The sequence below is a fragment of the Amphibalanus amphitrite genome, unplaced genomic scaffold (assembly GCF_019059575.1).
Source record: "Amphibalanus amphitrite isolate SeventyFive unplaced genomic scaffold, NRLGWU_Aamphi_draft 000057F_arrow, whole genome shotgun sequence".
NCBI lineage: Eukaryota > Metazoa > Arthropoda > Thecostraca > Balanomorpha > Balanidae > Amphibalanus > Amphibalanus amphitrite.
In genome coordinates, this window is record NW_024881553.1 from 788,779 (window position 1) to 807,145 (window position 18,367).

An 18,367-nucleotide genomic window follows, 5' to 3' on the forward strand; every position below is an offset into this window, starting at 1 on the left:
CATGCGCAATGGGTCTCCTGGTCCTCCCTCAGAGCTGATATCGCGCCAGGCGCGCCAGAACGCGGCACAGGGCCGGCAGCCAGGTCCAGTCGAGGCCCCAAGACAACGCCCGGTCCGAAATATCTCCTATCGCTCTCCTCGCCTCGTATCTGATGGTAGGTGAACGGCTTGCGCATCGACCTGACCGGAAACGGCTTGCCTGTCAGTCGAACTCGGCTCTGATGAGCTCAGGTCTAAACTTAGTACTGTCTAATGGCACACGGCGGCCATTATCCGCCCACAGCGATACAGGGCTGCCTGATTAACGGTAGATACCGGCGGAAGCTGAGGAAACGGTGTTGTTACGCCTTATAGATGTGAAACTAACAACGAAATAGTGTTTCCTTTGTCAGACCGCTTAAGAAGTATGATTGACAGACGGTGCAATGAATTGTATTCAAAGACAATGGTTCCCCCTTGGCTCCTTATAAGACATGCTCGTTAATCATTAGGTATGTACCTTTAGCTTTTGTGAAAGAATTGTTTGGATAATCTTCAAGTTAAACGTTTGACATTGGTGTTTTTGACAACCGTTTTTGACGTGTTTTGGACAACAGCTGCATAGTCGGCTTCCATACAGTTACAAACATTTTCACCCCATATCACATTGATATTTATTACAATATTTCTTTTACCAATGATCAGTGAATGCATTATGATGCGCCACTGTTAGTTATACAATTGCACCCAAGCGTCCCATTGTTAGTTCCTGATACAACATCGATACTTTCGCAACACGCCTTGTGACAAAATTAATGGCTAAGACGAAAGTGTATACGGTTGCGATGCATGCCTATAAATATAATGAAGCATTTAGTAGTGAGTTGGCAAAATTAGGCAACAAATGATAAACAATGATCCTGTTTCTTTCAAACCAATGTCCAATGGGGCCGCCAGCCCATTCATGTTGCGTGATCTCTCAAACTTCATTCTAACAGCAGGAAGGTGGCCGATGTGACCGATGAGACCAAGATCTACACATCCATGATTTTATCAGGGATGATGACAAGTATTCCACTAGCACTGCATCGCAGCACTGCACGAGCACACCCCGATCCACAGCGCGCGTCAGGGTTCCACTGGACAGCTAACACCCAGCGTCGGTACAGAGTCTGAACCGTGCCAGCCTAGTCGGAGCTCAGATCCGCCACACCGGTTTGTACTCGCTCCTCGCCGACTTCTGAGGAGCCGACGGACCGTCACGGACTGCCTGCGACAGAGTACGCCTCTCCGAACACTTCAGCTGTCGAGCGTGACGCAGCCAGGGCACACCGGCCCCGTACGTTTCAGCTGACTCAGCATCGCGCGGCCACTTAAAACAGTCATCATCGATAGCAGCAAAGGTCACAAAGAGACTTTATAAAGTCTCTTTGTGACTTTATAAAGTCACATTATAAAGTCATATTACTGAACAATTGTCACAAAGAGACCTGGCTCCGCTACTGGGGCAGCGCCAATTGTCCTTTTGCGCGGAGAGTAGTCACCATGGACGCTCCTTTGATACGATAGTCTGGTCCATTGTAGAGTAGTGTCCAGGTCACACTGGTGTCACGCGACGCCGAGCCAATTTGTGGCGCCGGGTAACGTTATCAGCTCTGCCATGAAGAGACGGTAGGTCTGTCGCACATAATCATGCTCCCCTTCACTGTACAATACGTATACATAACATTGTTAGTCGCGTGGCAAAGCCGCGGTGTGTCACAGTTGTAAACCTTACAGCAGTCGAGCTCCATGTGACTCTCAGCAGCTGTTCATCCAATGATCCCTTAGGATCTGAGCCAATCCTCCGATAACGAGTTACATACTGCCATGCTCATAGAGCCCCGTGTTATCGTCAAGCGGTCCCTCTGCAATCCGTCTGTGATCGGGTTGTAAGGAATCGGTGTTCATTATTACGCAGGATTGCGTCCATCACCGATATAATGTAACGCATCACAGGTTCAGCCCCGCACCGACCTCCTCCGAGACTCAGTTGGTCAGATTTGTGAGAGCTGGCCTCTGAGATCCCTCAGTCTCCGCTGTGCGCCTGTGCCACCACCGTGGACACCAGCAGCGGCAGCCAAAGCAGCGCGATCAGCAGCGGCCAGCCGGCCGGCCGACTCAGACCGGCCGAGTTGTGCTGCATCGCCGCCGGGTGCCCGCCTGTCGGTCAGACGAGGTCAAACAGTTAGCCGCGGCTGTAAAACCTTGGTCACAGCCGATAAGTCTGGTGGAGCTATATTGCAACATTGCTTTTCAACAAAACTGCATTTTTGCGCATTAAATTGAAACAAGTTCTATAGCCCTGTCAAGTCAATGCGCCAGCTTACGTCCCTGCAGATGGATTATTCATCTGACACAGCTGGTATTTTTGACGTCATTTTAGCTAAACAGAGGCGTACCTACTTTTTATTCGAAAATTGATGCTTTTGTTGCCAATCGGTTAAGCGGATTATCGTTAAGCCGTCGTTTCCTCGTAGGTATAGGTAGTTGGGTATGGGTACCGGTACTAACTAACCTTTCATAGTGCATTTTATTGTTTAGGGCACAACGCCTCACTATGAGCGTTAATGCATGTAGTCCAAGTGCCCGCTTTTGGAGTTATAAGTTATTTTAAGAGTTATAAGAGTTATGGGCCCGGTGGCTGCAGACAGCCGGATCGTCCCAGTGGTTACGCCCCAGCGGTTACGTCCCGGCGGCAACGTCCGAGCGGTTATGGTCCCAGTGGCTTGTTTCCGGTGGTTACGTCCCAGGTAGTTACGGCCCAGTGTTTCCACCCCAGCAGTTACGTCCCAGCAGTTACGCCCCAGCAGTTAGCCCCAGCAGTAACATCTTAATGTTACGCCCCAGCGGTTACGTCACGGCGGTTGGGTACGTTCCAGAGGTTACGTCCCAACAGCTATGGTCCCAGCGGTTATGGTCCCAGCAGTTACGTCTTGGTGGTTATGGTCCCAGTGGTTACGTCCCAGCGGTTTATGGTCCCAGCGGTTACGTTGCAGCGGTTACGTCCCATCAGTTGGGTCTCAGTGGTTACTGGTTACGTCCCAGTGGTTTCACCCCAACAGTTACGTGCCCGCCCGGCGGCTCACCGTTGATGGCGTGGACGACCACAGAGGCCGGCTCGGCGCCCGACGGGCCGCACGTGTAGGTACCCGTGTCGTTGGCCGTCATCCGCGTGATATACAGCCTGGCGGCACACGGAGACACGTGTCAGCACGGGATGGGGCACGTGCGAGCACGGGACGGGGCACGTGGGGGCAGCGATTGGGTGTGAGCCGGGGATGCCAGCACGAATCGCAGGTGAAAAAATGGCAAGTTATCCAAACAGAGTCAATAGATTCAACAACAATGCTTATCTATCAACATGGGAGACGTTTCAACATACATACACGTATACAGGGTGTCCGGATAGTTCTGGCGCTTTTCAACATTTTCTAAAACAAATGCCATTGGTTCATAGATACTAATCAATGGATCAAAACAATGACCAGGGACACCAAGCCACATGCTTCCGCTACGTGCTCATTCAATGTAACCACCGTCGGCGCCGACGACGGCCTCGACGTAGGGGAGGAAGCGTCTGCGGGTTTTGACGATGCGGGGCATTTCCAGGTCCTCCCATGCTGTCATGATGCGAGTCTTCAGCGACTCCAGGTTGGGGTGAGAAATGGCCTAGATCCTGTTCTACAAAACGCGTAGCACGCCTTAGTCGAGCGGGTCAGGTTAGGAGAATAAGGCGGCCTAATCTCATTTCGCCACGGTGATCTGGCCCGGCAAGCTCCTCTGTCAGTTTAGCTTGAATGGCGGCGGCGTTGTTGGAGGGTGCTCTGTGCTGTTGAAATGCGAAGTGACCCTTAGGGCATGTCGTCTTGACCCTCGGGTTGATGTGGCTGTCCAGGAACCCCTCGTGGGCCAGCCTGTTATTCATTTATTCGACATTGACGAAGATGATGGGACATTTTTGTCCATCAGACCCCCGCACTTTCTTCGATTGCCGCGTTGAAATGCTGCTCCGTTCCCATATCGCGTTCGAAACGGTCTGAGGATATTTTTTAAGGAATTCCCGAGACGAAATAAACCTTTACCTGCTAAACCATTCATCGAAAAACGCCGCATCGCGCTGCAACTCGCGCCTCGTTCAAGTCGCACCCGGCCGCCGCGCGCAGGCATTCAGCGACAAGGCGCATCTTCGCCCATCTACCCATCACTGAAAACGATTTCAAGGTCATATTTACACGACCCCTGGCTGAGCAATCAACGAGGGGTCATGTCTGTGCTGATTGGCTGAATGTCCAATAATCACAGCGCGCGTTACACGGCGTCCAAAAGAAGCGCCAGGACTTTCCGGACACCCTGTACCTACTCTTCGGAGCACGCGATACGTTTAACCCGCGCCCCGTAGGGCTACCGGCGGACCCTACCACCCGTAGGGGGGGGGGGGCCGTTTCGGTCCCCCCCTAAGATCTCGGAAAGTTACCGGCCGATTTTCAAAATTCAAACGGCGTTTGATAGCCCTACCCGGGAACTACCTTGTGACCAAATTTCATTGACCTAGGTCAAACCGATGACGTCACAGGTCAGGTCAAAGGTCAGATTTTCACCGTTCACAGGCAATTCAAGAAATGTGCTGTGAAATCGAGTAAATTGGTAATTTATTGAAAACCGTCGATGGTATATTGTTCGTCAAACACATACTTTGCTATCTGAGGTCACTGATACCAGGTCAGGTCACAGCGAGGTCAGGTCACCGGGGTCACAATATGAATGTGTCGTGTGATACATGTTCTATGGTCCATTTTACATGACAAATGCGATTATGTGGGTTAGGCAGCCTTTGGGGCCAGCCTAGGTCACGTTTTGGTGAAGGTCAGGTCAAGGTCAGGTCAAATTAGGTCAAATTTCAAAGTTGATATTTTTGCATAAAATGGGTATCCATTCGATGCAGCTCGTCACGGGGAGTCTAATGGTGGTCTTTGTTTTGCTCTACGAGTTCTAGAATTGCCAAAAATTGAGTTTGAAAATTTGACGTCATCATTTTTGAACAGTTTTTTCGCTATAACTTGGCCAAAAAACGAGGTATCGATCTGAAATTTGGTATGTAGATAGAAGACGGTAGGTACTATCACATATATTCCGGTTTTTTCGAAACTCAAAAAACTTTTTGGATTTTTTGGCTAATATATCCAAAAAAATGTTTTTTTGATTTTTGGGGATCAAAACTCAAAAATTTCAAAAATCCGAGATAGCAGTTTTGTAGCCCTGTCAATTCTACACCTTTTATGTCCTGATCATTTTTCTGTATCTTCAAAGCTGTAGGCCTGACAGGTCTTCTCGCGAAGGTCTTTTTTCGGTCGAAAATGACAGAACATGACGTCACTCTGACGTCATTTGTGGCCAACCTATCACAGCCTCTGGAAAAATTTTTGGTCACAATGTGTAAAATTGATGCCCGGAGGGGTCCTGAAAGTTTGGTGGCGATATCTCCAGCCGTTTAGGAGATATCGACCGAAAAGGACAGGGGGGCCGTTTCGGCCCCCCCCCCCCCTACGGGGCGCGGGTTAACGTTCAATCGTATCAAACACTACAATTATACGGCCTTGAATGTGGATATATGTGCATGATGCAGGACATGTATCGTTCCATATATAACTGCGGATAAGACTAATGTTTTACATTAGCCAGGTACAAAAACTAAAAATATGCAAGTAAGACAAGCTATTCAGCGTCATGGCCAATACGGAATTTGAATAGCTATCTAATACATAAGTAAGACTGAGCTGGGGAATGGAGTTAGGTATACTCTCACAGACTATCCGCCGTTGGTTTTGATTGATTGTCCGTCGTGAAATTCACTCTGTTTGGATAAAGGTATTCGTATTTCCATCACAAAGCTCACCAGTCGCCGAGTCACAATATTTCAGAGGGAACAAAGATCAAAGTCGGCCTGCTACAGTCAGCTGTTGAGTCCAACGGCGCCGCACGGTGAAAATGAGGGACCCTTGGAGACTTGGCAGTGCCGCAGGTTCTATGGAAGCTTTGGCGGCTGAGACAACGTGCTCGAATGAATTAAGACGCAAACTCGCGACACTTAACATTTCAAGATGTAGGTTACCGTAATTACGGCTGCCTCCAGGGAAAACTACCGTGAACTTATCCCGTTTGTTTCGTGCCTCTCGCCCCAACATATGTACAGTGAAAAGAAACTGGAAAGTGTTCCTTAATTGATACTGGGCTTTATTTTAGTGGTGATATCACGTTTTAATGCTCTACAGATTGAAGGCATAACTAATTTCGGAACCTTTATACGGACACCTATGTCGATGGTAAAATTGGAAGATTCCAGTAGGTATGGGTATTATTATGATATATGGCATCCCTTAGCGTACTAATTCGCAAGTTGTCGCCCTTTAGTTAGATAAGTTGCAGTATGCTATCGAAGACTTGGCTTCATCGACCTGCTACCCTCCGCGGGGACGCGCCAGGGGGGGGGGGGGGGATTCTCCGAGTTGGAGACCTTTCACGGCGTCCCGCACCGCGGAGCTGAATGCGCACTGAAGTGGCGGCGACGAATTCGCCATTGACACGAGAGTAGCATATTGAATGGGTTTGGCATCAAATCCTCTGAAGGAAAACACGCGTGCCTTACAAAATACCCTGGAAGATACCCCTGAGAATATCAATATGAAAGTCGCAGAATGCCTACACAATAGGTACATATCCTTCGAATTCTGACAAAGCCAGTTCGGGAGAAACTTTCGGATAAAAGGCATGCATCTATAATCTTTTATTGATTAAGTCATGAATCATGAGTCATGAATCATGATATTGAATCTTTTATTGAGTCATGCAATAATCTTTTATTGATAATTGATAGACCATGCTAAAAAAAAAGAAAAAAACAATGGTAACCTACCTATATAACCTATATAACAATTTGTCATAGGTTTTGCTGTGTTAAAATTTATAGGCATGACTCAAGGCTAAAGGATAGTTAGCTTCATTTGAAAACAAAGTGATCACTTTATGAGCCACAAGCGCACGCTGACGCTACCGATATAGAATCACAGGGCGGCGGCGTCTGATATCTGGTCCGCGCTCGGTCTGATGTCTCGCAATGCGTTCCGCCAGATATCTGTAATTTGCATTCATTATCATTGCTAAGGCGCGCCGACTGAGCTCATGGCGCTGTTCATCCATCGTCAGAGGGGCTGATGAGTTCATTACGCAGAGTTTACGGGTCGGAAGGCAGCCGCCGGCGAAATGACACGGACGAAGCCGGCCGACGGCGACCCAGCGGCGGCGACAGGCGGCACAGCAGCGGCGAGAGACGGCGCAGCGGAGACAGGCGGCGCAGCAACTGATTACGCGCTGCCCCTTGAGCTTAGTTTATAGTTTGTCGTCAGCCAATGCGTTATGTATGAGACACGTTCTTCATAACCGACGCATGTTTTACTTAGAAAAATATCGGTCGAAATTTGAGATAATACATAATCATCAAACAGTACACTTTTCCAGCGATATTTTCATGAACTTGGTTTTTAGAACTAATGCGATAATCTCCCAAATAACCAGATAGCTATCTCTCCGGTCTTGCAATTAAAAAATATTCCGTCTTCTTCCATTCCATCTTCAGGAGACGATGCCGTTCGGCGAAGAGGCCACGTAACAAGTTGGCGCCGTATTGCGCTTTGAGCTGGAATTTAATTAGCCTCTATCGCCGGGCTGGCGGTGTCACCTCACTCGGGACGTTGGGGCTGACGTTTTCCTCTGAGGGCGGCTATCAGCGGGCCTCAGGCTGTCCCGGGGGCCTCCGTGCCATCCCCGGCCGTCCGTGCTGGGATAACGAGCCACGCGTCCACGCACTATATACCACCGACAGGCAGCGGCGCGGTGCCGGCAGACGCAAGGAGAGGGAGAGAGGGAGGGAGAGAGAGAGAGAGAGAGAGAGAGAGAGAGAGAGAGAGAGAGAGAGAGAGAGAGAGAGAGAGAGAGAGAGAGAGAGAGAGAGAGAGAGAGTATAGAGGTAGAGAGGAGTTTGGAGACAGGAGAAAGAGGTAGAGAAAAGATGATGCCAGGAAAGAGATACCTAGATAATGAAACTTGCAATGCTTTTTGGTAGCGTCATTGGCTTGCAAAAAATATTTGTTGTAGCTAGAGTTGGTCAAGTTTGGTGCATTCGCCAGACAACGCGTCGTGAAAACGGCAAACATGTGATCAGGCTGTTCCGCAGCCCGGCTGTTCGGTCTTACCTGCTGACAGTGGGCTCCGCAGTTATGCCTCACCTGCTGACAGTGGGCTCCGTCTGCAGCTGCCTCACCTGCTGACAGTGGGCTCCGTCTGCAGCCGTCTCACCTGCTGACAGTGGGCTCCGTCTGCAGCCGTCTCACCTGCTGACAGTGGGCTCCGTCTGCAGCCACGGTCTCACCTGCTGACAGTGGGCTCCGTCTGCAGTCGCCTCACCTGCTGACAGTGGGCTCCGTCTGCAGTCGCCTCACCTGCTGACAGTGGGCTCCGTCTGCAGCCGTCTCACCTGCTGACAGTGGGCTCCGTCTGCAGCCGTCTCACCTGCTGACAGTGGGCTCCGTCTGCAGCCACGGTCTCACCTGCTGACAGTGGGCTCCGTCTGCAGTCGCCTCACCTGCTGACAGTGGGCTCCGTCTGCAGTCGCCTCACCTGCTGACAGTGGGCTCCGTCTGCAGTCGCCTCACCTGCTGACAGTGGGCTCCGTCTGCAGCCGTCTCACTTGCGGACAGTGGGCTCCGTCTCCAGTCGTCTCACCTGCTGACAGTGGGCTCTGTCTGCAGTCGCCTCACCTGCTGACAGTGGGCTCCGTCTGCAGCAGTCGCCTCACCTGCTGACGGTGGGCTCCGTCTGCAGTCGCCTCACCTGCTGACGGTGGGCTCCGTCTCCAGCCGCAGTCGCGGCCGGCCGCTGTGGTTGATGACGTCACCGTTGTGATACCAGTAGAAGACTCTCGTGTTGTGGGCCACCTCACACGTCAGATTGACGTCACTGCCCGTCTTGACGTGAAGCTCTGGGCTGCCGAGAATGCGCGCCTGCGACACTGAAACACGCGAAGTGCCTTAATTACATTGCTGCATGGATTAATTATTCGGCCGGTCGCCATCGACCGTTCAACCTTGCACTGCTTATCATAGGATCTAACGGTAATGGAAACTCACTACCGCAAAGACACAACTATGCTGAAGCTTCGGTCACATGGGAGCAATCCGTGAGAAAAGCGCTCGGAGAAATGCTCGCACTTTGTCACATGGCTTAATAATTAGGATCCAGCACAAGCAGCACCTAAGTCTTCTACGAAGGATTAGATTGATCGTGTAGACTTATGTAAGCTATGTAAAGTGAATCTTGAAATACCTACTGCACAGATGTGGTATAAATAACGCATTGAACACAACATAACTATACAATTATTATAGAATTTGTATTTGTATTTGTATTTATAGAAGAGGTGAGTACGGGACAAAATCACAGACGTCCGTGATTTTGCTCCGCAATTGCCCTATGTGTGCTGTCACCAAGAATGCTACATCATGTCAATGTTGATTTATAGGTTATATACAATACAACCCATTATTAAGTCCGATGAACAAAAAGTCATGAACTTCCAGTGTAAAGCAAAACGCCGTGCCTCCAAAGCAGCGGCAGTTCGGATAATCCCAAACATGTCACTGACAGAAGCGTCGTTAGCAAGGCAGCACCGGCGGATAAGTGGAGCTCTCAATCTCAAATTCAGCGGGGCTTTTACCGCGCGCGATAACCCATTACCGACTGACGGACGGGATGCGACGGAAATCGCTACGATGGAAATGCTTAGCCTTGGTGACTTCGTGGAAAACAGTGCGCTGTCCAGATGATGGAAATGCGTCAAACGTTTTCTTTGCAAGGCATTAAATGCTTAAAATGCTTGCAGACTATGCATGACCGTCTACAACCTGCTCTGTTCATCGAACTGCAGCTGGGCTCGGCAACTACAACTTGAAGTTGCTGTTTGAAGTTTGTTCATGATGCATAAATCCAGACCAAACTACATACAACCCTCTAATGCCATTAAAGCACATCCCCATGCGTCCATCCCCAACTCACCCGTGACATCCAGCTGGAACGCCAGGCTCATCCGGGGCTCGGTGCTGACTTGACAGTCGTACACGCCGCTGTCGGCCGGTGTGGGGGAGCGCACCTTCAGCGTCCACTCCTGTGTGCCCGGCACGTGCAGTGACTGGAACCTCTGGTCGCTCGAGTACGTGTACTCGCCCACCGTCAGAATGTGCAGGTCTTTGCGGCGCACCCAGGAGATCTGCGGAGAGGCGGCACCGGGTGCAGGGAGAGTGTGAGGTGTGAGGTGAGCGAGAAAGAACACTTAGTGCATGGCTGGTTGAACGCCAGGTAGTGTTCTAGATGATGGGCAGAAAAGCTCTCGCGGCGATTAATTCAGTTTTTATTTTTCGCAACTCTACATGTTTTTCCTTCAGGAAAAGTCAACGCTCATTTGCCCCCTCTTAGGAGATTGAGCTCGTCAAGACCAGTATTACTTCGAGCGTTATTTTCTTTTTATATCTCTTCCGAAAGGAGTGCGCAGGTGGCTGCTCAAGCAGCATGCGACTTTCAATTTCCTATCTGAAGTGGCCAGTTTGATTGGGAGATCAACAAAGACTCGACTCAATGGCATTGCATTATCGATTTAATTTCATTAGAAAGCAACAAAAATAGACTTAATTGTTTGGGTCGTTCATACAAATGGTTGTAGGAACGATGAAAGCGAATGAATGACGAAAGAAATAAAACTTTAAGCAGAAGCACAAATAAAGCCTATTCATTTTCAATGTAACACCATCCTTGTGCTTTACACGCTCTTTCAGAAGACGCACACATTGGCTGCACAAAGTGGGTCGTTTGTCGCCGTCCTGTTCCGATCTGATCATCGGGAAGAGGCTGGCTGTCAGCGACCGACAACACGCCGCCGGCAGCGCTGCCGGCCCCATTTCGGCCCCGTTCCGACTCTGATTTCCCAAAGTGTCCATTGCCTCGCTCATTTGTCTCGGGTGCCGTCGGGGGTGCGTTCGGCCCGCGCTGCGCCGCTCGGCGGGCCCGGCCCGCGCCTGGCTCGACTCGACGTCGATGCTACCGAGCCAAATTGCCGCCGCCCACGTATCGATGCGATCAGATGAGCGGGCTGCGACGGCGGCGACGAAGACGGCGGCGGCCTGTCACCAAACAACGGCCGCCGCTGAGGGACGGCGTGAATGCATTAGCGCCGCCGACTGGCGACGGCCGTCCGGGCAAGTTTCGAGCCGACGGGCACCCGTGTAAATCAGGCATGACGCAGAAAACCGCCGCAGGTATGGAGATAAGCGACACACCAGACTGCGCGGCACCCTATAATAAGCAGCCGATGACGCACGTCCATGGTCCTTTCTCAGCACACCTGCGCAGCGGGGGTACGACACACGCCACTGACCGTTCTGTCGCCTGGATGCTGGACGATGCAGTGCAGGTAGGCGGGCCGGCCGACGGGCGCCTGCACGTGCCGCGTGGTGTTGAGGAAGACGGGCTGCAGCATGGACGGTCGCTGCAAGGGCGGCCGTGACGGCGGCTCATCTGCCGACTGCACCGCGGCCGACTCTGTCAGGGGCAGAACGCCAGCGGTTAGATGCGGGGAGAGATCTACACGTAGATGGCAAAAAAAATTATACCTACCTATAGATGTAAAAAGGTGCTTAAATTGACGCTATTGACGCCATCGAAGCTAATTGACGTAACCGCTTAGAAGTGTAAGGATAAAAACTGATGATGCAACCAGACTTGTGCGCGGAATCATTTCTCTAACAGTCATCTTCCTTGCAATGGATCTAACAAGCAACAACAAAAAATCAAGCGATAAAATGATGAACGTCGCTTTGTCAAGAGTGACAAGGAAGACGGATCAAAGGAAAATATGATTCAATAACTGCAATCATAATCCATATCACAGCAAAAAGATTTTAACGTAAGAAGTTTTGTGAAATATTTTCAATTTTTCAGATCAAATGTCATTTGTCCCAGACATCAAAGTAGGGTTTAAGCGCATTTACATACAAACAACAAAAGTATGTTTGTAATGTGCAGTTACTTGCTCGGTGTAAATCTCAGTATGCATCATGTCGGACATTGATATGTTTATTCACATTCGATGACAGCACTGTTGGATGTAAGTAATGGCATGTTTGAGCTTCATTAGTAATATTATGGAGTTGAGAATTAATTCTTAAATTAATATTTCAATTTAATTCAGTCATATCATATCATGGGCGTAAGGTCATTTCTCATCTTCATAATAGCCGTTTTCACGACGGCCATCTGGTACACATTTGGTGCACATCTGGTGCAGATCAGGTGCAGATTTGGTCAAATCAGGTTCAGTGTTTCTCTTAGTGGCTTTCAGCTAGGGCTACACTACTTGCTTATATGCCTGCTTGGTCGTATTATCAGAGAGCATCATCGATTAAAACACTGAAATAAATTCATGAAATGAAGATATTTGCTGTAAAAGAGATTAGATACAGATTTGGTCAAATTAGGTGCGCTCGCCGGATAGACCGTCGTGAAAACGGCTGATATTCAGTGACAACATTAGGATATTTGACAATATTAGAATATTTGATTTTATGCTGTCATCGAATGTGAATAAACAAAATGAGGAAATATCAGTTTTGCAATGGTTGTAAATACATATTCAGCTCAATAAACTGCTCAATAACTCAATAAACATTTAACTTTGTATCACATTCTCAAAGAAGAGGGTGGTCGCTAAATGTGTCAGGATGTGTTAAAAGGCGAGATCACAATTTTCAAAATGTATCTTTTAGGAGATCTGATGATGGGCTATGCCCGAAACTGTTATCTCTTTTTTTTCTCGGTCATAATTTAGAATACATTCATTATTATGAGGCTTCGGATTTCTTTCATCATTATACTTATCATCATGAGCCTCAAACAAGCGCTTTCTCATATTATTCAATAAACTGCCCTTTAAATACCTACCCTGCTTATTGGCATAATTGAACAAATAAATGATGAGCACTTTCTGCATTTTATTGGGTGCCCTTATAACAATTACTCGAATCAATGTCTTCAATAAGTGTTTTAACGAAGACGACTGATAACAAATGTCATGATCCCGCTGTCGATATACAAATAAACATAGAGATCTTATATACATATGTATGATCTTATATAGATCTTATATACATGTATATAAGATCTCTATGCAAATAAAAGCTTCGTGTGAAGTCATACCATATGAAGGCACCTATACCCTAACTGAGGGATGTAATATTTCATTCATCCATACGTCCAGGGGGGTACGCTCCGGCTTTTTAGCATTACAAAAAAGTGTGACAGACGTTTGTGGTGGATTGTCGACAATTTCTGTTCAGGTGGTGTTTTCGCAAGCAGCATTGATAGATGAGCGAGAATTGACCAATCAGCGCTCGGCAATGCCAGACGCTGATTGGCTCGAAGCTCGTGACGAAATTGTGGGGGACTGCAGTTGAGACACCATTGCTTCCTGCTTGTTATGAGTGTGCTGTCTTCGTAGTTGGGTCAGTTTTCGCAGTATTTTGATCAGTTTCGAGCTGTTTTGACTCCAGATTCATTCTAAATCGACTGATGAATCATTTGAACCTAATAACTAGTGTTTTTAGCATAAGTGTACATAAAGAGAGTGACCAAAGTTAGAGGCCATGCTGCTTACTGCTGCTATGGCCGTGTGCTAAGACGATTTAAGGGTGTAATTTCGCTTGTTTTCAGTGGATTTGCTAAGGATGTAACGTTAATCGATTTCTTAATTATCTCAGATCAACAACTCTTTGTAGTGTCGCATTGGTATCTGCTTTTTTCATGATTAAAACATCCAACTTCAGTGTGCCTTTGACATTGAAATTTTTACAACTCACTGCTGAACTTCTAATATGGTTGCGGTTTTTGTTACTTTAAAACGCATAGATACTTAAATGTTTGTTTTACTTTGCTTTTATTTTCCAGATAATGCAGAACCTTGTGAGTGCCTGACCAGTTCAAGATGCCTTATTGTGCTGTTTGGGGGTGCAGCAATGACACCCATAAAAGGGCTCAAGAGGATGTTCTTTCATTTCACCGTTTCCCAAAAGATGACTCTGTGAGGAAGATTTGGGTTCACAAGTGTGGAAGGAAGGACAAGTTCAACCCAGACAATGCCAGCGTTTGCTCGGACCACTTTGAGCCGTCAGATTTCAATAAATTCCAACAGTTTTCATTTGAGCAGTCCCTTGTCTCCAAGACAAGGCGATTGAATAAAGGTGCTATTCCATCATTGAAGCTCCCAGGATCTAGCACAGGGTAAGTAATTCTATTTGTTATATTTTGCATACACTTATAGTTAATAAATAGGCATGTGACAATGTCCCACATACTGCATGCTTACCTACCTTGCCAAAAGCTTTATAAACCACCTGGCCAAGCACCTGGCCTAGCATGTAGGATAATAGGCGAGGTTTGTTTATCAACATGTTATGTTTTATCTGCAAAAGCTTATTCACCGGTCAAGAACACCTATTAACAAGACGCACTCTTTTTCAATTTTAGACGTGCCAGCGATACCAGAAGTGAGCGACTTCAAAGAAGAGAAGCGAAAGGTGTCCTACATGATCTCCTAGTGATGTAAGTTGACCAGTGGGCAGTGAGCACCTACCAAAGTATGAATGTACAGACTGTTCTATATTTACAAATTAATGGTATCATGGTTTATATGGTGAGATCATGCTTTTGTGATGTAGGTATGTATGCAGTATGCGCCTGTGTGTGAGTAATCATGAGTGATCCACTAACCAAATGGCAGCTGGTGCCAGCTCAGCTGCCACTCACCGAATCTGAGTAGGATGTTTTGCATTTAGGAACTGACGTCAGTCAGGTATATTTCTATCCAACAAAATGTGTTTGGTAATTTACAGGGCTCACAGCTATAGCAGTTGTCATCTTTTCTCTCCCTCCCTCCCTCCCTCCCTCCCTCGACCCTCTTTCTTTCTTTCTTTCTTTCTTTCTTTCTTTCTTTCTTTCTTTCTTTCTCTCTCTCTCTCTCTCTCTCTCTCTCTCTCTCTCTCTCTCTCTCTCTCTCTCTCTCTCTCTCTCTCTCTCTCTCTCTCTCTCTCTCTCTCTCTCTCTCTCTCTCCCCCCCTCTCCTCCCTTTTTGCCCTTGCTCTTAATCATCTTACTATTGTTTGCTCCTGCTCACTGCTTCATTAGTCACGCCCCTCAAAAATTTTAAACAGGATTTTGCTGCCTACCCTGCATTAGAATTGGGTATTGATTTTATTGCAGTACTGATACTAAAATTGTGGTTGATTGTCACAGGTCGAAAGAGTCTTCCCCAGTGGAGGGCCTGACCGGCGCCGGCCCACCGCTTGAGGGCCTGACCGGCGCCGGCCCATCGCTGGCGGGCCTGACCGGCGCCGGCCCACCGCTGGAGGGCCTGACCGGCGCCGCCCCACCGCTGGAGGGCCTGACCGGCGCCGGCCCACCGCTGGAGGGCCTGACCGGTGCCGGCCCACCGCTGGAGGGCCTGACCGGCGCCGACCCACCGCTGGAGGGCCTGACCGGCGCCGGCCCACCGCTGGAGGGCCTGACCGGCGCCGACCCACCGCTGGAGGGCCTGACCGGCGCCGGCCCACCGCTGGAGGGCCTGACCGGCGCCGGCCCACCGCTGGAGGGCCTGACCGGCGCCGCCCCACCGCTGGAGGGCCTGACCGGCGCCGGCCCACCGCTGGAGGGCCTGACCGGCGCCGGCCCACCGCTGGAGGGCCTGACCGGCGCCGGCCCATCGCTGGCGGGCCTGACCGGCGCCGGCCCACCGCTGGAGGGCCTGACCGGCGCCGGCCCATCGCTGGCGGGCCTGACCGGCGCCGGCCCATCGCTGGCGGGCCTGACCGGCGCCGGCCCACCGCTGGAGGGCCTGACCGGCGCCGGCCCACCGCTGGAGAGCCGGAGTAGGATGGGATTCGGAAGGTATTATTACATTTTCCTTTCCTACATTTTTCGAAGACCTTAAAGTGCAAATTATGTGTGACTCTTCATTGCCAAACGCATTTAATATGTTACTGTGAAACTCTTCACCACAATATGAAGTGTGTTTTTTGATACTTTCCATGCATGAATCATAATTCATAACGGGTTTGCAGTTATGCCTTCTATTTATGTTAATGCTTACATATCTGTCATTCCCACTATATAATTTCTTACAATCTTATGCTGGGGCGCGGGTTAAGTATGAAATGCAGGCGATGTGTCAAATGTCTATAGTTAGGTACAATATTTCTGTCAACTTGTATTTTAAAGGCTATGTAGTCGGCTGTCATTTCGCCAAATATGCTGCAAACTTTGACACGTTGCTGGTAAAGCATCTTTTTGTTCATTAAATTGACCTGACTATATTCTTTAAAGGTTAGGTGAATGATGCATAGCATTTACGAATCCTCATTTGATGAGTCATTGTCAACTTAGCCGATGCTGGTACCAACGGATTTTGAGTTGAAAAGTTGCATAGCTCGTCATTTATCCTGATCCCATTCCAATTAATCCATTTAGCGCTACATGTGCCTGACTATGGCTCCGACTTGGACGTTTTTTTGCTGTCCATCGGTGACATAGATTGGAACGTGTTAGTTGCACATCAACGTGACTATCCTTTGACCTTTCCCAGCTCCGATAATCCATCCTTCCTGGATCCTGGAGCACCCTGGATCAACGACCAGATGATGCGCGACGCTGCTCTCAAGCTCGAGCAGCGAAAGGCAGAGCTGGAAGCGAAGGAGGCAGAACTCGAGGCCAAAGAGGCACACCTGACACGCAAAAAAAATGCGCTGAAGACGCACCACCGACGCCTGCAGCAAACAACTAGTCGGGCCAAGCAGCGAGCAAAGAGGCTTCGCGAACAGAACAAAGTTCTTCGCACGCGAAACGCCGTTCTAAAAGCCTCCTCTTCGCATGCCAGTGCCCTTGCTGAAGCCGGCCCGCTGACTGCCGCTCAGCGACGCGCTCTGGTGTCAGGCAAGCGCGTCAGATGGTCTGACAAGGATGTGGGAACCGCTCTGGGCCTACGCATTCTGTCGCGGAGGGCCTACATTTACGTGAAAGAGTGTATGCGGATCCCACTGCCCTCGTTCACCACCCTATCTGAGTGGACGCGCGATTTCTGCATGACGCCCGGGCTGATGGAGCCAGCCTTGGCAGTGCTCGAAGCTACTGTCACTGATCTCAGCGACATGGACAAGCTCTGCGTTCTTGCGTTCGACGATGTCAGCCTGGATGGCAGAGTGTGCTATGACCAGGCCCGAGATGTAATTCTGGAGGCGTCGAAGATGCAACTTGTGATGGTGCGAGGCCTCACGGCTGCATGGAAGCAGCCCATAGCTTACGACTTCGACACCAACATGGCGCCAAACACCCTGAACGACATCATCTTTCGGCTTGAGAAGATCGGCCTCAAAGTAATGGCAGCTGTTAGCGATATGGCGTCTCCCAACGAGAGTCTGTGGACCAAACTTGGGATCACCAGTGCGTTCGGTGATGGGCCTCTGCGCACCTGGTTCTCGAACCCAGTGGACCCGCTCAGGTATGTTCTCGTCATCATCATCTAATCAAATCGTCGTTGCTCTTTCGCGTCTGTCACATTTTACTTGTGTAAGAGATTTTTACGAGCCGTGTTCAGTTATGCACAGTTTCATCTACGTGAAAGGAACTGTGCTATTTTGACCACAACGATTAAATTGTATGGGGCTTTCAGTGTTATACAACAGCTATAAATCTATTGATCAAACTGTATTAACGGCATCATTTTACCTGTTTTATATGAAACAACAACGAAATGCCCTAATTATTCTGTTTCAGGAAAGTGTGGGTCTTCGCTGATTCACCGCACCTCTTGAAGCTGGTGAGGACACATGTGCTTGGCAAGGGCCTAGAGCTCCCCGACGGCACTGTCCTCGATGCCGGCTTCTTTGAGGAGGTTTGGAGGATCGACAACGCCGGAGCCGGGGTCCCTCCGAACAGCTCCGGCCGGGACGCATCCACGAGTACCGGGAGCACTCAACGCGACGCATCGGTGCCATCGAGACCCTCTGCTCTGGCCAGTGATGGGCAGTTGAGGCTGTGCCCACGGCTGGGTCGTGGCCACATTGACGTAATTACCCATCTCTGACATAATTGTCTGTCCGCCTGGTTGTGCCTGTTTGTCTTTGGCTCTGTCTGTCTGTCTGCCTGTCTGCCCGTATCTCCCTCTCATTTTCACAGGAAAGCACTACGATTTGACATTACCCGA

General features: G+C 49.2%; 1 protein-coding gene across 4 annotated transcripts in view; it reads right to left on the minus strand.

Annotated features, from left to right (window-relative positions):
- Positions 1-635: 635 nt before the first annotated feature.
- LOC122378304 (fibroblast growth factor receptor-like 1) overlaps positions 636-18,367 on the minus strand; it is a 28,534-nt gene continuing 10,802 nt past the window's right edge. The window contains exons 1-6 of one of the 4 annotated variants that reach the window (XM_043359219.1): positions 13,315-13,399; positions 11,498-11,661; positions 10,126-10,336; positions 8,905-9,082; positions 3,108-3,205; positions 636-2,181 (exon numbers count right to left, since the gene is read on the minus strand). In XM_043359219.1, coding sequence (XP_043215154.1) covers positions 2,048-2,181; positions 3,108-3,205; positions 8,905-9,082; positions 10,126-10,336; positions 11,498-11,599 — 723 coding nt within the window. In that variant the 5' untranslated portion in view covers positions 11,600-11,661; positions 13,315-13,399 and the 3' untranslated portion in view covers positions 636-2,047. Of the gene's footprint in view, positions 2,182-3,107; positions 3,206-8,904; positions 9,083-10,125; positions 10,337-11,497; positions 11,662-13,314; positions 13,400-18,367 lie in introns of those variants that run through there. The other 3 variants (XM_043359220.1, XM_043359218.1, XM_043359217.1) reach the window with 3 other exon arrangements.